Genomic DNA, 16,725 nt, shown 5'->3' with positions numbered 1-16,725 from the left:
AGGGAAAACATCCTTGTTTCCACCACAAATAGCAATACCTGTGACAAGGTATAACAGATAGAGGCTCCAAATAAAGCCCTCCCAACATGTTCAGGATCAACTTAGAATTACTTAAGGATACAAGAAAATGTGGCTGTCAGCATAGCTCAGAAGTTAAGAGCACTCACTGCTCTTGTTAACGACCTAGGTTTGGTTCAGAGCACCCAGGTCAAACCTAATAACTACCTACAACTCTGGAACCCAAGGATCTGATGCCTTCTTCTGGTAACTGTTAGTATCTGCATGTACTGAGTGTATATACATACACTCAGGCATACTCACATATACATAAAATAAATAAATACTTTTAGAAGACACAATAAAATAAAATATCTTTCCTCAACAAATATTTTTATTTACTATGATTTTGTTAGACTTCTCAGACCTAAATACTTTCATATTAAACACCACACACCCAAAGCTGTTGTAAATCCAATCCACATCTACTCCAACTTGAAGAATTCTATACTCCATAATTCTATGCTCACAAATTCTGAGACTCCCTTAACTTCTAATTTATTTAAAGGATGCTCTTTATGCTAAGTTTGAAAAAAGCTTGAAGTGTGGATTATGATGATGGAGAAGAGAGGAAGAGAGTTTGATTATATCCACATTCATGGCATCTCACTGAGTCATGTAATCCTTGGAAGCAATACATACAGAGGGAATGTACAACAGCTCCTCAGACGAGGTATCTGGGAGCAGATCTGGTGAGATTATTTAGAAGAATGTAAAAAAAAAATAAAGAGCAGAATACTAGGTAGAATCATGATATATCTTAGCTTTTCCATCCCATTGACCTCTATGTAAAACCTATTCTCTTCAAAAAGGAGATAACTGTTAAATGCAAAGTATAAATTTTTCCATCCATCTAATACTGCAAAGAAATCTGGGAGCCACCAGGGCTGACTTTAGCTATCACTAATATCATTCATTATATCAGGAATGTTTATAAGTTCTGCTTATCCTCCAGAGTTAGAGCTTTTATTTGACTCAATTAAATGTTTACCAGCTTCCTTACAAGAACATGGGTCAGAAACCAACACCTTGGCATCATCAAACATGGGCATTCTGCTTCACAGGGGTTTATATACTCATATGACTGTCTTCTCTGCAGATCATAGGCCAGACACACAGATGATTTTATGTACTCCAGAGAGGTTCTTTTATGAGTTGTAAAAGTCATGAGAGCTTTTGACTTCCTTACAGAGTGCTTGCTACACTGTGTACTTTATTACCACAACTGGTTCAGGTTCAAATGTCTTCTACAATGGAAGGTCTTCTGTATTTTAAGATCAGTGAAGAAATAGAAAACCATGATAATAAAACAGCCACCACCCATGTAATCTCTTCCACAAAGCATAAACAGAAAATACAGGAATTAAAACATTAATTTTCCTCACCTCTTTAATGAAACCTGTATGTGAAGATCAGTGCAAAGCTAAGTGGGAACCATTGTTCACCCTTCTTGTAGCATTTAAAACAAACTAGAGATAATTTGCACTGATCCTTGTTTCTTTTTCCAGACTCACTTATTTCTATATTTATTTAGCGCTCCAATCTCAGTGCATTCAGAGCAATGGGAGCATATATGTGCAATGGTAGAAAGTACCATGCTTCAGATTTGTAGATCCAGCTAAGGTCAAAGAATGTCATTATTTTCTTTCATTTTTAGCTTTCATATCCTAAACAAGTGTCTCTTACATGGTCTCTTCAGTGCCACATTTGATGATTCAAAGACTGTCTGGTACAGTGCTGAAAATTCTTTTGCTTTTGTTTGTTTTTCTGAGTACAAGAAGGATATATGTCTTATATACAAATATACATGCTAGATTAAGTTTGATTAGACATGATCAGATCTTGAGCTCAATATTAATGGATCAATTATATTTAAATGAAGTGTTTTTGAGCAAAATAAATAAAATAAAGTTGTGTATTGAATAGTCATTGAAAATATTGTGGCCAAAGAAAGAATCTAATTACACATTTCTCCTGAGTCTGGTGATTCTGCATTTGTTAATTCAGTGTTCAGGGTTGTCTTGTAGAACATAGCTGCCATACATACAAAGGACATATGCCATACATATGTTGGGGTATGTTATTACACAGAGTACCAGGCATGGCTAGTTAGTTATGTATAATGTTTTTGGCTCTTTATTCTTACTTATAACATGACCAAGCCATTGTACTAAGATCTTGTTCTTGTAAAGTGTATGTAAGTTTTGAAGTGGTATCTGTGTTGTTAGCCATAACAGATACTCACTGACATTCTTTCCTCCTTGTTGCTTATGTTGAGTTTTACTGTCTGAAGGTTTCTTTCAGTCATGGGAACTGATCACACACCTTGTGATCACACACCATGTGAGTCATGCTGATGTAGTAAGAAAATAATTGCAAGAAGTAGACATTAGGGAACAATTGGTTAATACATGAGAATTGTGTTTTGCATGATTCTAGACCTTCATTTCTTGTGCTAGAATAAAGTTTTAATAGAACCTATATGTTATTCAAATCAAATAGCTTTTATCAAATGCCTTTTCTTTCCTAACACGACTTCCAGTTCTCATTACATTTTTCAACAAACAACAACCAAATATATTTCTTCAGAACCTGTTCTGAGCTCTGGGACAACTCCATTTCTCATTGCTCCTGGAAGAATTGCTGCCCTGGTTTGTTCATGGGGATTTTACTAATTTGGATCATGTAAGTCTGTTCTCTTAGAGACAGAGTCAACTTTGTGTAGATGGACAATACGGATCACATGCAATCCAGAGAATTTTTCAAGCAAAACCCTTCCATAGGTTGTTTCACTCACCCAATAAGCACTTGCTCTTATGTGACAGGTAAAAAATCTGTTTTGGTTTTTGATAGAAATGTTCATGGAGAAAAAATACACAATTTAATGTACGTAGAGATTTAATAGATGTGTAAGAAATCAAATACTTCAAATAAATCATCCAATTATGCTGTACAAGGAGGATCATGTTTGGTGAACACTGGATGTCAGAAAGGAAAGGACAACAAACATGACCAGACCATTGTGAGAAGATCCCAGTCTATAGGCACTGTCCTTAACCAAGCAACAAGATTATGTTAATAAGAATAGTAAGGTCCATATGGAAGGAACTTTCTAGATACTAGCTATGTATATATGTATATATATATATATATGTAAATTATATATAAACTAAGTGACAATAATCTTTTAGATAATGCTAGCAACTAATATTAGTGAAGAGAAGAGCTAACCTAAAAGCAACATTGAAACGGGGAAATAATTTGATGGCCCTCTGAGGAACTCCATAGCATGAGGAAAAATCTGTAAACTGAACGTGCAGGCTCACACACGTTTCTGCCGTTTGTAATTTTTGGTTGCTAACTCAATCAACCTCCCTCCATGTCTTACCCTGAGAATGAAGAAAGTAGAAATTCTATTTTAGAATAACCTCCACGATTATAGAGCAAGAAAGCATCAGATATAGTAAATACTTCAAAGCACTTGCCCATTGTTCAATATAAGTGGTAAAATTATAAATGTCTCAGAGTATGTTACAGAAAGTAGAGGTGATCAAAATTCACAAGAAGGTAGAAGTGAACTGTAAAGATAGACAGATGCATAGTGATGATAAAGTAAGAAGAGAGTTGCCAGATGATGGTCAAAAGACACCAGCAACATCATTCTGGACAATACAAAGCATTTTAAGACTGACAGATCTAGAGTAATTCAGATCTATATTCCCTCTCCTGGATGGTATTCATCTCAGCATTTCATCTCTTGGACTTTAATCTTCTCATTTTACTTTTCCATCTATCATTGCCCTACCTTTCTCTTTATCTGGGTAATTGATTTTCAGGTTAATTTTGGTATCCAAATGTAAGGCAAGGAGCTGAGTTTCTATGTGTTCTGATTCTGTAGTGAACTTGGACTGTAATCTTACAGTTACTTTCCCAGGTTTTGGTGATATTTCATTTCTGAATCAGTATTTCTGAGTGAAATAATAGAAATCATGAACAGGTATTGGCATGCAATGGAAACCTTTCACTTGCCACCAACTAGCATGGAACTTAGAAATTGATTTAGGGGGCTGGGGATTTAGCTCAGTGGTAGAGCGCTTACCTAGGAAGCGCAAGGCCCTGGGTTCGGTCCCCAGCTCCGAAAAAAAGAACAAAAAAAAAAAAAAAAAAGAAATTGATTTAGATTAGACAATATTTTCACATATCCACAAGTCAAGTGTTCTTGTTTATAAAAGTGGTAATAAAGCTATATTGCTTTTTGATATAATGGTGTATTTAACTACTTTTTTTGAACAGAATCTTTAAATGGCCTAAACAATGAAGAAGGTCAGATGAAGTAAAGCTGAGAGAACAGTAACTACCTCCACAGACCACACCGTCTAGGTCTTCACAGCGCCGGTCATCACACTCACAGGTCTTGCCATATACTCTGCTGTCCCCGGGAGGGTAACAGGTACATCTGCCACATTCGCATCTGCCTACAAGGTAACCAGAGAGAGCAAGGTTTATCAGGGCTTTCAGAGAAACAAGCACATTCAAAACCCAAATATCCCAAAGTGTCCAACAAATACTTTCTCCACCTTTCCTACAACACTCTGAAATTCAAACATAAATGCCAAGAAACTATGGAGTGGAAAGGACAATGGCTGAGAAGTTGGCCACATTTGTTATGCCACATTTTAATCAACTCTGAGGGATAATTCCATGATGAAACTGTTTAACACCTAGTTCAAATGTGCCATTAAAAATAATTGCATCAAAGCATCATGTGTAATATACATAAAATGCTCATATATCAGTATACATTTTCATCTAATTCAACATACTTTGGTTATGTAAAAGTTCTTTTAATTGGAGATGGAGTATCACATGAGAAAAAAAAGTAATCATAGGTACATTTCTGTTTGATAATTTAGTGATTTTCGTGGCTGATTTCCTAGTTCATAAAAATCATTTTAATATGGAACAAACACAAAAAACCACGACCTTCAAATACTTAGCCCTAAACCTCAAACTATGAATGTATTGCAGAATGAGTTTGATTCATGTGAAGCCCCTCAGCTTGTGAGATGAAAATTGACGTCATTATTTCTTCAGCTGTACCTAGCTGCTAATCGTTGATTCCTTGCTTTGTCTCATTTTGTTTTTAAAATATTACATATTGACTACCAGATTATGCCCAATTGACAAGACAAGAAATTGCGATATCATTGAGACTAAGTACTTGTTGGTGGTGAACCTGCTAGTTAAGATTAGAATCAAAATTCACATCCATTCTCATTGACCTTGAAGCTTGTTCACCTATTAAGTAATATTGCATTTTAATATGGCATCATAAGACTGAACAGGAAGAAACTTCCCTTTGTCTGAGAAATCAGACTCATTTGCCAGAAATTCATCTGGTGACAGGACTTCAAGACAGCTGTTACTCCTAGTCATTAGCCTAACTATCATAATTACACACCCACTGAAATGATCCTATGATGCTTCAGGGCTAGCCCAACAATGCTGTTGCTGTACTTGTATCTTGTTAAAGAAATTCAGCATTGGCAGTGGTGGAGGAAAAACATTATTTAGACTCATACAGTCTTAGAGCTGAAATTACAGATGATCTAATTTGCAATGATTCAGTCATTCTGGCAGGAGTGTAGGGTCAGTGTTGCCTTAGAATACTGTGAAAGATGAGACACTTTCAACAAGGCTTTTTCCCGGTCTTCTGAATAACTTCTTTTTCTACTTGCTAGTAGCTGTAACTATAACAACAGAGAAGGATCTCTCTCTGAATGACAGTTCTTCTTGGCCATTGAGGACCAGAATGGAGACACAGGAGAACCTCTTGCTAGAGTTCTGGTTCTCAAGCAAAGGTGCAGGATCCAAGATGAAACAGAGAGCTTAGCCCAGCATATAGCACCAGCAACCTGTGTCCTGTGTGTTCCCCTTATCCAGGCTGTTGCAGACGCTGATGATCCAAGTGAATTACAATCATGAACTCCTTATAAAATGTATTTTCTCCCATTAATGAAGTTTATAGTCAATGTTGGATATTCACTGAAGACACAGACATCACTCATGTACATTATTTCATCCTAATTTTGTACTTTATACAATCTCCTCTATAGAATACCACCAATGGTTAGAAGCCAGTGAAAATCTGAGCTCTCTAAGACACCATCTTTTCTTTCATGCTTGATTAGATGGCAGAATTGCTCCTTGACTCTCACCTAGTATCCCTTCACTACTAAAGCACTAAGTACAATTTTATATTAGATAAACAGTGCTTAAATCTTATCAAGACAACAAGATCTTTCCAGTGCAAAGCACCAGTGATTTTTTCCTCTTTCTTTCTTTCTTTCTTTCTTTCTTTCTTTCTTTCTTTCTTTCTTTCTTTTCTTTCTTTCTTTCTTTCTTCTTTCTTTCTTTTTGATCTTTATTAACTTGAGTATTTTTTTATTCTTTTTTTTTTATTAACTTGAGTATTTCTTATATACATTTCGAGTGTTATTCCCTTTCCCGGTTTCTGGGCAAAAATCCCCCTCCCCCCTCCCCTTCCTTATGGGTGTTCCCCTCCCAACCCTCCCCCCATTGCCGCCCTCCCCCCAACAGTCTAGTTCACTGGGGGTTCAGTCTTAGCAGGACCCAGGGCTTCCCCTTCCACTGGTGCTCTTACTAGGATATTCATTGCTACCTATGAGGTCAGAGTCCAGGGTCAGTCCATGTATAGTCCTTAGGTAGTGGCTTAGTCCCTGGAAGCTCTGGTTCCTTGGCATTGTTGTACATATGGGGTCTCGAGCCCCTTCAAGCTCTTCCAGTTCTTTCTCTGATTCCTTCAACGAGGGTCCTATTCTCAGTTCAGTGGTTTGCTGCTGGCATTCGCCTCTGTATTTGCTGTATTCTGGCTGTGTCTCTCAGGAGAAATCTACATCTGGTTCCTGTCAGCCTGCCCTTCTTTGCTTCATCCATCTTGTCTAATTGGGTGGCTGTATATGTATGGGCCACATGTGGGGCAGGCTCTGAATGGGTGTTCCTTCAGTCTCTGTTTTAATCTTTGCCTCTCTCTACCCTGCCAAGGGTATTCTTGTACCCCTTTTAAAGAAGGAGTGAAGCATTCACATTTTGATCATGCGTCTTGAGTTTCATTTGTTCTAGGCATCTAGGGTAATTCAAGCATTTGGGCTAATAGCCACTTATCAATGAGTGCATACCATGTATGTCTTTCTGTGATTGGGTTAGCTCACTCAGGATGATATTTTCCAGTTCCAACCATTTGCCTACGAATTTCATGAAGTCATTGTTTTTGATAGCTGAGTAATATTCCATTGTGTAGATGTACCACATTTTCTGTATCCATTCCTCTGTTGAAGGGCATCTGGGTTCTTTCCAGCTTCTGCCTATTATAAATAAAGCTGCGATGAACATAGTGGAGCACGTGTCTTTTTTATATTTTGGGGCATCTTTTGGGTATATGCCCAAGAGAGGTATAGCTGGATCCTCAGGCAGTTCAATGTCCAATTTTCTGAGGAACCTCCAGACTGATTTCCAGAATGGTTGTACCAGTCTGCAACCCCACCAACAATGGAGGAGTGTTCCTCTTTCTCCGCATCCTGGACAGCATCTGCTGTCACCTGAGTTTTTGATCTTAGCCATTCTCACTGGTGTGAACTTGAGTATTTCTTATTTACATTTCGATTGTTATTCCCCTTCCAGGTTTCCAGGCCAACATCCCTCTAACTCCTCCTTCTCCCCTTCTATGTGGGTGTTCCCCTCCCTATCCTCCCCCGACTACTGCCCTCCCTGCAACAATCACATTCACTGGGGGTCCAGCCTTGGCAGGGCCAAGGGCTTCCCCTTACACTGGTGCTCTTACTAGGCTATTCATTGCTACCTATGAGGTTGGAGCTCAGGTTCAGTCCATGTATAGTCTTTGGGTAGTGGCTTAGTCCCGGAAGCTCTGGTTGGTTGGCATTGTTGTTCATATGGGGTCTCGAGCCCCTTCAAACTCTTCCAGTCCTTTCTCTGATTCTTTCAACGGGGGTCCCGTTCTCAGTTCAGTGGACTGCTGCTGGCATTCGCCTATGTATTTGCTATATTCTGGGTGTGTCTCTCAGGATAGATCTACATCCAGTTCCTGTCAGCCTGCACTTCTTTGCTTCATCCATCTTATCTAGTTTGGTGGCTGTATATGTATGGGCCACATGTGGAGCAGGCTCTGAATGGGTGTTCCTTCTGCCTCTGTTCTAATCTTTGCCTCCCTATTCCCTCCCAAGGGTATTCTTGTTCCCCTTTTAAAGAAGGAGTGAAGCATTTGCATTTTGGTCATCCTTCATTTGTTATGTGCATCTAGGGTAATTCAAGCATTTGGGTTAATAGCCACTTATCAATGAGTGCATACCATGTGTCTTTTTCTGTGATTGGGTTACCTCACTCAGGATGATATTTTCCAGTTCCATCCATTTGCCTATGAATTTCATAAAGTCGTTGTTTTTGATAGCTGAGTAATATTCCATTGTGTAGATGTACCACATTTTCTGTATCCATTCCTCTGTTGAAGGGCATCTGGGTTCTTTCCAGCTTCTGGCTATTATAAATAAGGCTGCGATGAACATAGTGGAGCATGTGGCTTTGTTATATGTTGGGGCATCTTTTGGGTATATGCCCAAGAGAGGTATAGCTGGGTCCTCAGGTAGTTCAATGTCCAATTTTCTGAGGAACCTCCAGACTGATTTCCAGAATGGTTGTACCAGTCTGTAATCCCACCAACAATGGAGGAGTGTTCCTCTTTCTCCACCTCCTTGCCAGCATTTGCTGTCACCTGAGTTTTTGATCTTAGCCATTCTCACTGGTGTGAGGTGAAATCTCAGGGTTGTTTTGATTTGCGTTTCTCTTGTGACTAAAGATTTTTTGATTGTGTTGGCAGTGAGAAAGATCTCGGCTATTTGAAGGAGAAAGACAAGATATGTAGATTTATTGTCCTTAATGAAAAGGAAGTTGGATTTGTTTCATTCACTTAAGAAATGATATTATTTCACAGATTCTTCTAAAGTTATGAAGATATGAATGTGATTCACCAACTATTATAAAATTAAAATTATCATAAATAACTAAAGAGAATAATATGTCTACTTCTAATAAGTGCTATTGTGACATATTGACAATCAAAACAATAAATTCAATCAATTGCCAAATGAAAGAAATAGTTAGTTTATAGGAAGATTAGGAAAGGATATCCAGAGACTTTGACACATGGGGATCCATTCCACATGCAGTTACCAAACCCAGTCACTACTGGGGTTAACAAAAGGTACATGCCGACAGGAGCCTGATATAGCTGTCTCCTGAGAAGTTCTGGCAGAACCTGACAAATACCAAGGCAAATATTCACAGCCAACCATTGAACTGAGAATGGGGTCCCCAATGGAGGAATTAGAGAAAGGACTGAGGTTACTGATGGGGCTTGCAACCCCATAGGAAGAACAACAATATTACCACAGAGACACCACAGAGCTCCTAGGGACTAAACCACCAACCAAACAGTACCCATGGCTCCAGCCACATATGTAGCAGAGGATGGGCCTTGTTAGACATCAATGGGAGGAGAGGCCCTTGGTTCTGTGAAGGCTCAATCCTCCAGTATAGGGGAATGCCAGAGCAGGGAGCCAGGAGGAGAGGGCAGGTGAGTTGGGGAGCACCTTCATGGTGACAGGGGGGATAGGCTGGTGGGTTTCTGGAGGGGAAACAGGGAAAGGGGATAACATTTGAAATATAAATAAAGAAAATAAAATAAGACAACTCAGAAACAAATAGAAATACCTATGTGATAAGAAGTTAATTGAATCAATAAAATCAATATTATCGTACCAAAACATATCCAAAGTATATTCTACACTAATTTGAACTACCTACTTTTTTTATTGGTTATTTTATTTATTTACATTTCCAATGTTATCCCCTTTCCCATTTTCCCTTCACAATCCCCTGTCCCTCCCCCTGCCTCTGTGAGGATGCTCACCCACTCACTCCTGCCTCAGCACCCTAGCATTCTCATATCCTGGGTCATCAAGCTTCCACAGGACCAAGGAGCTCCCCTCCCAGTGATGTCAGAGAAGGCAATCCTCTGCTACTTATCCAGTTGGAGTGACCTGTGTCCACTTTGGTTGGTGTTTAGTCCCTGAGAGCTTTGGGGTGTCAGATTGGTTGATATTGTTGTTCTTCTTATGGGTTACACACCCCTTCGGCTTCTACAGTCCTTGCCCTAACTTCTCCATTGGGGTCCCCGTGCTCAGTCTGATGTTTGACTGTGTATACCTGCATCTGTATTGACTCTGGAAGAGCCTCTCAAGGGACAGCTATACAGGACTCCTGTCAGCAAGCACTTATTGGCATCTGTAATAATGTCTGGATTTGGTGGCTGCATAGGGGATGGATCCCTAGGTGTGGTAGTCTCTGGATGGCCTTTCCTTCAGTTTCTCCTCCACTCTTTGTACCTGCATTTCCTTTTGACAAGGGGAATTCTGAATTTCTATTTTTGAGGTAGGTGGGTGACCCCATCCCTCAACCAGGGGCGGTACCTATCCACTGGATATGGTCTCTACAGGTTCTTCCCCACTCTGTTGGGTATTTCGGCTAATGTCCTCCCTGTTGGATCCTGAGCAACTAGTCTTCTCTCAACAAACCCTCCAAAAAATAGAACTACCTACTCTTAAATATAGATAGCATAGTTATTAACATTTACAAAAAGCCAGTCTAGTAATGTTTTCTATATAAGACAGTATTATATAGTATACAAAACACTACTCAGTGTTTTATGGCTTATTAAACCTTAGTAAAGAATAATAATGAAAGAACAAAGATATTAAAGAGTTCAGATAAAAATAGGCTTTATGCTTTTCACTTCTAACATATAAAACCAAGAAATAGTGTAATTCAGATACTGAAAAAATGTACAGCTCATAGGTCTATGTATAACTAATTATTTAAAATTTTTAAATATATCTCATTTAAATTAAATTTTGGACTTTTTGCTTCTCCTATAACATCAAGATATAAAACTCTTTGAAAGATGTACAGAAAGACAATGATTTAGGCTGTTTATGGAGCTTCCTGGGAAAAATTTACCTAGCATTCATAATAACAGCACCACAATATAAAATAGAAGTCTAGTATGCTCTAATAAATTACCAAATATCTACTGAGATTTGTTTTCCGTAAGGTTCCTAGTTAAATATGGTAATATTTTCCCAAAAAGTCAAGTCTAAATGTTCTGCTTTTCTAGAGTTTGCCTCACTTCACTAAATATTGACTACAAATAAAATAGTTGGAGAAGGAGTATATTACCAAATATTAAATAATTTTGGATCATCTCTTCTGACTCTAAAAATGACCATTAGTATGAGACTCATTTGATTAATATTTGTATATGGAAAGTCAAATGTTTTCATTAGTTGCTTTATTAAATAGAGAGTTGAATTTTTCTAGGGCTTTCTTTCTCTTTAGGTCCAACTATATATAAAACTAACTTTCCCTTTCTGTATGATTTTATTTTTTTCATTTGCACTTTTATTAACACTGGCTATAACAAGCATGCTTCTGTCTACTCTCTGATTTTTATTACTCCTTATTAACCATGATACTCCTTATTAAGCATGATGTAGGATATTATTTAGTTTGAGTGGATCATTTTATAGAACTAATCGAATTATTGTTTTATCAAGGAATACAAGAGTCTTCACAGGGGCGGGGTCTAGTTCCATGTCTTGCAAGTTCTTCATGTGAGATAGTTTTAAAATACAGGAGGAGAGGTGGTATTTGGGAACATACAGAAGAAAGACATTTTCAAGAATGGATATGAGATATTCTAACATTCAGCATCTGTATAAAGATAAAAAGCTACCAGGATATATTGAGCAAAACAGGACAAACCTAGCAAGAGCTCTTGGAAATATAAAAAGAAAGAGAGAGAGAGAGAGAAAGAGAGCTGACTCTCTATGACATCTGAGCTACAGTACAGAATGATCCAGGAAATGAACCAGTTTGGTGACTGAAGAGATTGCTAATTAGTGATGTGTCAAGAGAATTGCAGCAGGTCAAGATGAGAACGGAATTACAGGAACAACAATCTCTTTTGAGTTTCTTGCTCTGCCTTGCACTGCTGAGCTCCTCATTTGCAGCCCAAGATGCTTTCTGTCTCCCACTCATCTACATTTTCTCATAGCTCCTACATATTCCTCCCAAACACAATTCCAGGCTTACATTCTCCTAAGAAGATATTGGTTCATTCTTCTCCTGACTTTGATATTCAATCCTTCCCACAGCCTACTTATTTACAGAGAAAAGCATGATACCATGTTCTCAAAGACCATTTTTCTTTGTTTTAAATAAAATATTTTATTTATTTATTTACATCCCAGTTGCTCTCCATAACGCTAAGCCTAAAATTATCAAATGGTATGTTTTATATAAAAATAAAATTATAATTTTATTGAAATACAAAGACATATGGCAAAAACACATATCAATGAGTATTTTTTGTATTCCAATAATAATCAAATCTATCATAATGGAAATTGTCTTATATACAGTAATATTAACACAAAATGAACCAACTTAAAACTGTATTAATGCATAGAATCATCTTGAAGACCCTTAGAGTTTCTTATTTTATAAAGGACATGTTTAATTGCAGAATTGCAAGGAAGGAATTTTCATGAATAAGATAAATTAATGTGGTGCAAGTTGAAATGTGATAGATTTGTTTAAACACAAAATTATTTTCAAGTAAATTTTCAGGTGTCCTATGAAACAAAATAGATAACTGTGTTCATATGTGCTTCTTGTGAAAAGAGTAAATAGAGTAGCCTCCTATACGAGTCATATGAAACCATATAAATCATACATCATCAAATGAGATATAATTTAAATGCAATGTCCCCTACTGTAGTAAATGAACTATTAATATTGGAAATTAATAAACAAGAGGAAAACTAATAAACAAAATATATTAACTTAATCACAATAATTGCTTAATACTACAAATTAAACTTAAAGAACTCTAAGACTATTAGAAAGATAAACATCACATCAGTTTTGCTCAAATTCACACTTTGCTAGTGAAATATGGTATGAAAGAAAAAAACATGAGAAATACACACACACACACACACACACACACACACACACACACACCAAAACAAATAGTATTGCTTCGTGGGATAGAAAAGGCAGAAATATAAGACATGCAAAACACTACTGAAATAATTTTGATTATGAACAGAATATATCAGTTACTATTCAATCAGACTTTCATAAAAATAAGTTACAAATTAGCTTAAAAAACAAACTCCAGTTGAGGAGTTAGAGGAAGTACTGAAGGAGCTGAATGGGTTTGCTACCCCATAGAAGAAAAACAATATCAACCAACCAGACCCTTCAGAGCTCCCAGAGACTAAGTTACCAACCAGAGTACACATGGAGGGACCCATAGCTTCAGCTGCATATGTAACAGAAGATGGCCTTATCTGGCATCAATAAGTGGAGATGCCTTTGGTCCTGTGAAGGCTCACTGCCACAGTGTAGGGGAATACCAGGGCAGTGAGTGACATGAGAAGTGGTAACTGGGTTGTGGAGCACCCCCATGGCAAAGGGGGGCAACAGGGGATAGGGTAGGGGATTTGCAGAGGGGAAACCAGGAAAGGGGATAACATTTGAAATGTAAATAAATAAAATATCTAATAAAAAACCAAACTCCTTAAGTAGTATTTTAAAAGTAAAGAAATAATACAATATTCAATACTATTGACAATTTCAGTTAGCCTGTGTTGACTTATTCCTTTTTTTTAATCATAAACAAAATCTCACCAGGACTTCTATATATATTGTAAACCAAGATATTTTTATGAATAAGAAGTATTCATAAAAACAATAAGAACACCGTTGAACAAGAATGCAGAAAACCCTTTTTTAATATGCTATGGCTCGTTTAAAGGAAGCTGAAGACCAACAGAAACAGTACAAAGAATAGAGAAGCAAAGTCTAGGACATCGAACATTCTGTTAGGATTAAATGGCACTGTGGAGCAGCATAAAGAAAAGCTAATCTTCCACACACATGCTATGTGGGTAAATTTTCTTTAGTAAAGAAAATATTAGCAATTTGATTAGGAGTCTTATATTAACTAAAAAAATATTGGTAGATCAAAAGAGAACCACACAGTGAGAGATACCAACAAAACCACAAATGAGAAATAGCCCAAATGTTCTCTAACTATAGACACACCTTAAATGTAACATCAAAGAGAAATTAAACAAATTACTGATAGATATAATATATGAAACTTGTCTACACACACACACACACACCACACACACACACACACACACACACACACACACACACACACACACACACACACACAGGAATGCAAGTGTCCATGGAAACCAGAAGAATCAGAGTCCAAAGAAGCTGTCACAGTAGTTGTGAGCTGCCTAGTGTGAGTTCTGAGAACCCAACTTGTATCCTGTGCAGGAATAATAGGTAAACACTGTAACTAGCATAAGGTAACATAAATATCTTTAAAGCAAGAAGTCACCTATAAAATCACACATCCACTTTGATACATTCCTTCCCAAATAAGCAAATATAAATATTGCAGTACTTAAACATAGGCTTAGGAGGAAAACTTAAATGAAAACATACTTGGGATTACTGTAAAGAAATGATATCTTCACAGGGGAGGAAGCATGCTCCTGGGAGCAGAGAGAAAGGACTTAATAGCATGGAGGTATTATTGTATTTCCAGACCTAAGTGTGTAATTATACTAATTCACAGTCCCTTAAGTAAATACTGTATGTCTTATGGGCTTAATATTTCATTTTTAAATTAAAAATTACTTTTAAGAGTAAGACTGTTTGACTGCATTTGTGTATGTTTAAAACTCATGGGCTTGGTAGAAGTCTACTTAGAGGCTAGAAGAGAGCATCAGTTCTTCTGCAACTAGCTATGCAAACAGGTTTTGATCTGCCATGTGGGTGCTCAGAACCAAACCCAGAACTTCTATAAAAGTAGCAAATGCTTTTAACCAAGGCTCCATCTCTCCAGCTCTTAATAGGTTATTTTTTTAAGTTTGTTACAGCCTAAGTCATCTTTTAAAATGTTCAGTTCCTTTATTGAACAACCTTTAACTAAAATCAATTAATCAAGTAGACTCAGCATTTAAATCTAATAGTTTGAATCACAAAATATTGAGAGGAGAATAGGATGGAATTTTCCTAGACATTAGATAGAAAAGGCTGTTCCAAACATGACATGTATAGATTTCCAAACTAGAAAGGTAAAGAAAAGTATTGATAAATTGGATTTTAAAATGTCACTACTTTATTTAAAGCAAACCTTAACATAAGCAAGAAATATTATAAATATGTACATATATACGATTTCATGAAAATATATATAAGATCAAACTAAATGATGACTAGTGGACAAAAGAGGGGGAGAGTCAGCAGCAATAATTCCACCTGCTGAAAAAGAAGAGCTGCCTGGAAATATTGCTCTTGCCAAGTTCACCTCAGGAGCTAGTAGTCTAAAACTTGCACAAGGCTGACTGTGAAACTATGAAAGAAAATTTTGTTTTCCAGCCTATAGTCCCTCATTCTTTCTTTCTTTCCTTCCTCCTCCTCTGCAATTCCTTTTGATTCTTTGTTCTCTTAGTTGTTCTTGTAGTAACTCTCCCTGGCACCCAAATACTTGTGCATATAAACCCACGTACAATTTCTACCCCTCATTTCACATGGTTTTTGTGTGATTATCATTATCTTCCTTAAGACAGTATGACATAGAGAATACCTGTGATCTTATTCAGGGATGGGCTCGACACTCAACACTCAACACTCTTGAGTATCAGGAATCAAATGAGTACAACTTTGTTGTTAGGGCAACACTCAAGAATATCAGCTAATATATCAGCTACTAAAGACACAATATTAAGAAAGATGTTTAAATATCAGCAATAATCAGGAAATAAAGGCAATATGTATGAGTAGGCACACTCTGCAGGGCTAGCAAAAGCTTCTTTTAATGCATGGTTGAGCTTTACAGTGTTGAGTCAAGTGTTAGGAAGGGACACAATTAAAAATATAGAGTTAGAGATAAAGATAGATACATAGGTAGATAGGTAGATGATAGATAGATAGATAGATAGATAGATAGATAGATAGATAGATAGATAAAGATTATCTGTCACTGTGTGTTTATGTGTAGGTAGGTATGTGCCCATGAATACAGGTGATTTTAGAAGTCATAAAAGACCACTGTATCTCCTGCAGGTTGAGTTAACAAGCACTTGTGAGTCCACAACAGTCAAACTTTTAACTTTAAATAGGGCTGGATTTTGATCTTGACATATCTGCCAGTAAACAGGATTATTTAGAAGAGTAAGTTAGACCTCATTCATCACCATTTTCAAAATGGGCACATTACTGAGAACTACTGTAAAAGTTAAAATGTGTAATGGATCCGATCTATATTTCCATGGATCTAATGACTGTTCCACATCATCACATATTATCATTATATTACAGTACCATTATCATTGCATACTCTTTTAATAATAAAACATGTTGAGGGCAAATATTTCATTTACTTAGATATAATTTGTTCATTTCTTTCCTTACTATACTTTT

At 37.0% G+C, this 16,725-nt stretch overlaps 1 protein-coding gene across 1 annotated transcript in view; it reads right to left on the bottom strand.

Moving 5' to 3' along the window:
* Itgbl1 (integrin subunit beta like 1) overlaps nt 1–16,725 on the bottom strand; it is a 261,544-nt gene that overhangs the window by 15,240 nt on the left and 229,579 nt on the right. The window contains exon 8 of the mRNA NM_001017505.1: nt 4,416–4,532. Coding sequence (NP_001017505.1) covers nt 4,416–4,532 — 117 coding nt within the window. The remainder of the gene's footprint in view (nt 1–4,415; nt 4,533–16,725) is intronic.

This window comes from Rattus norvegicus, chromosome 15 (genome assembly GCF_036323735.1).
Source record: "Rattus norvegicus strain BN/NHsdMcwi chromosome 15, GRCr8, whole genome shotgun sequence".
NCBI lineage: Eukaryota > Metazoa > Chordata > Mammalia > Rodentia > Muridae > Rattus > Rattus norvegicus.
Note: the sequence above shows the minus strand (reverse complement) of the source record. Positions and strands in the feature narration are given on the sequence as shown.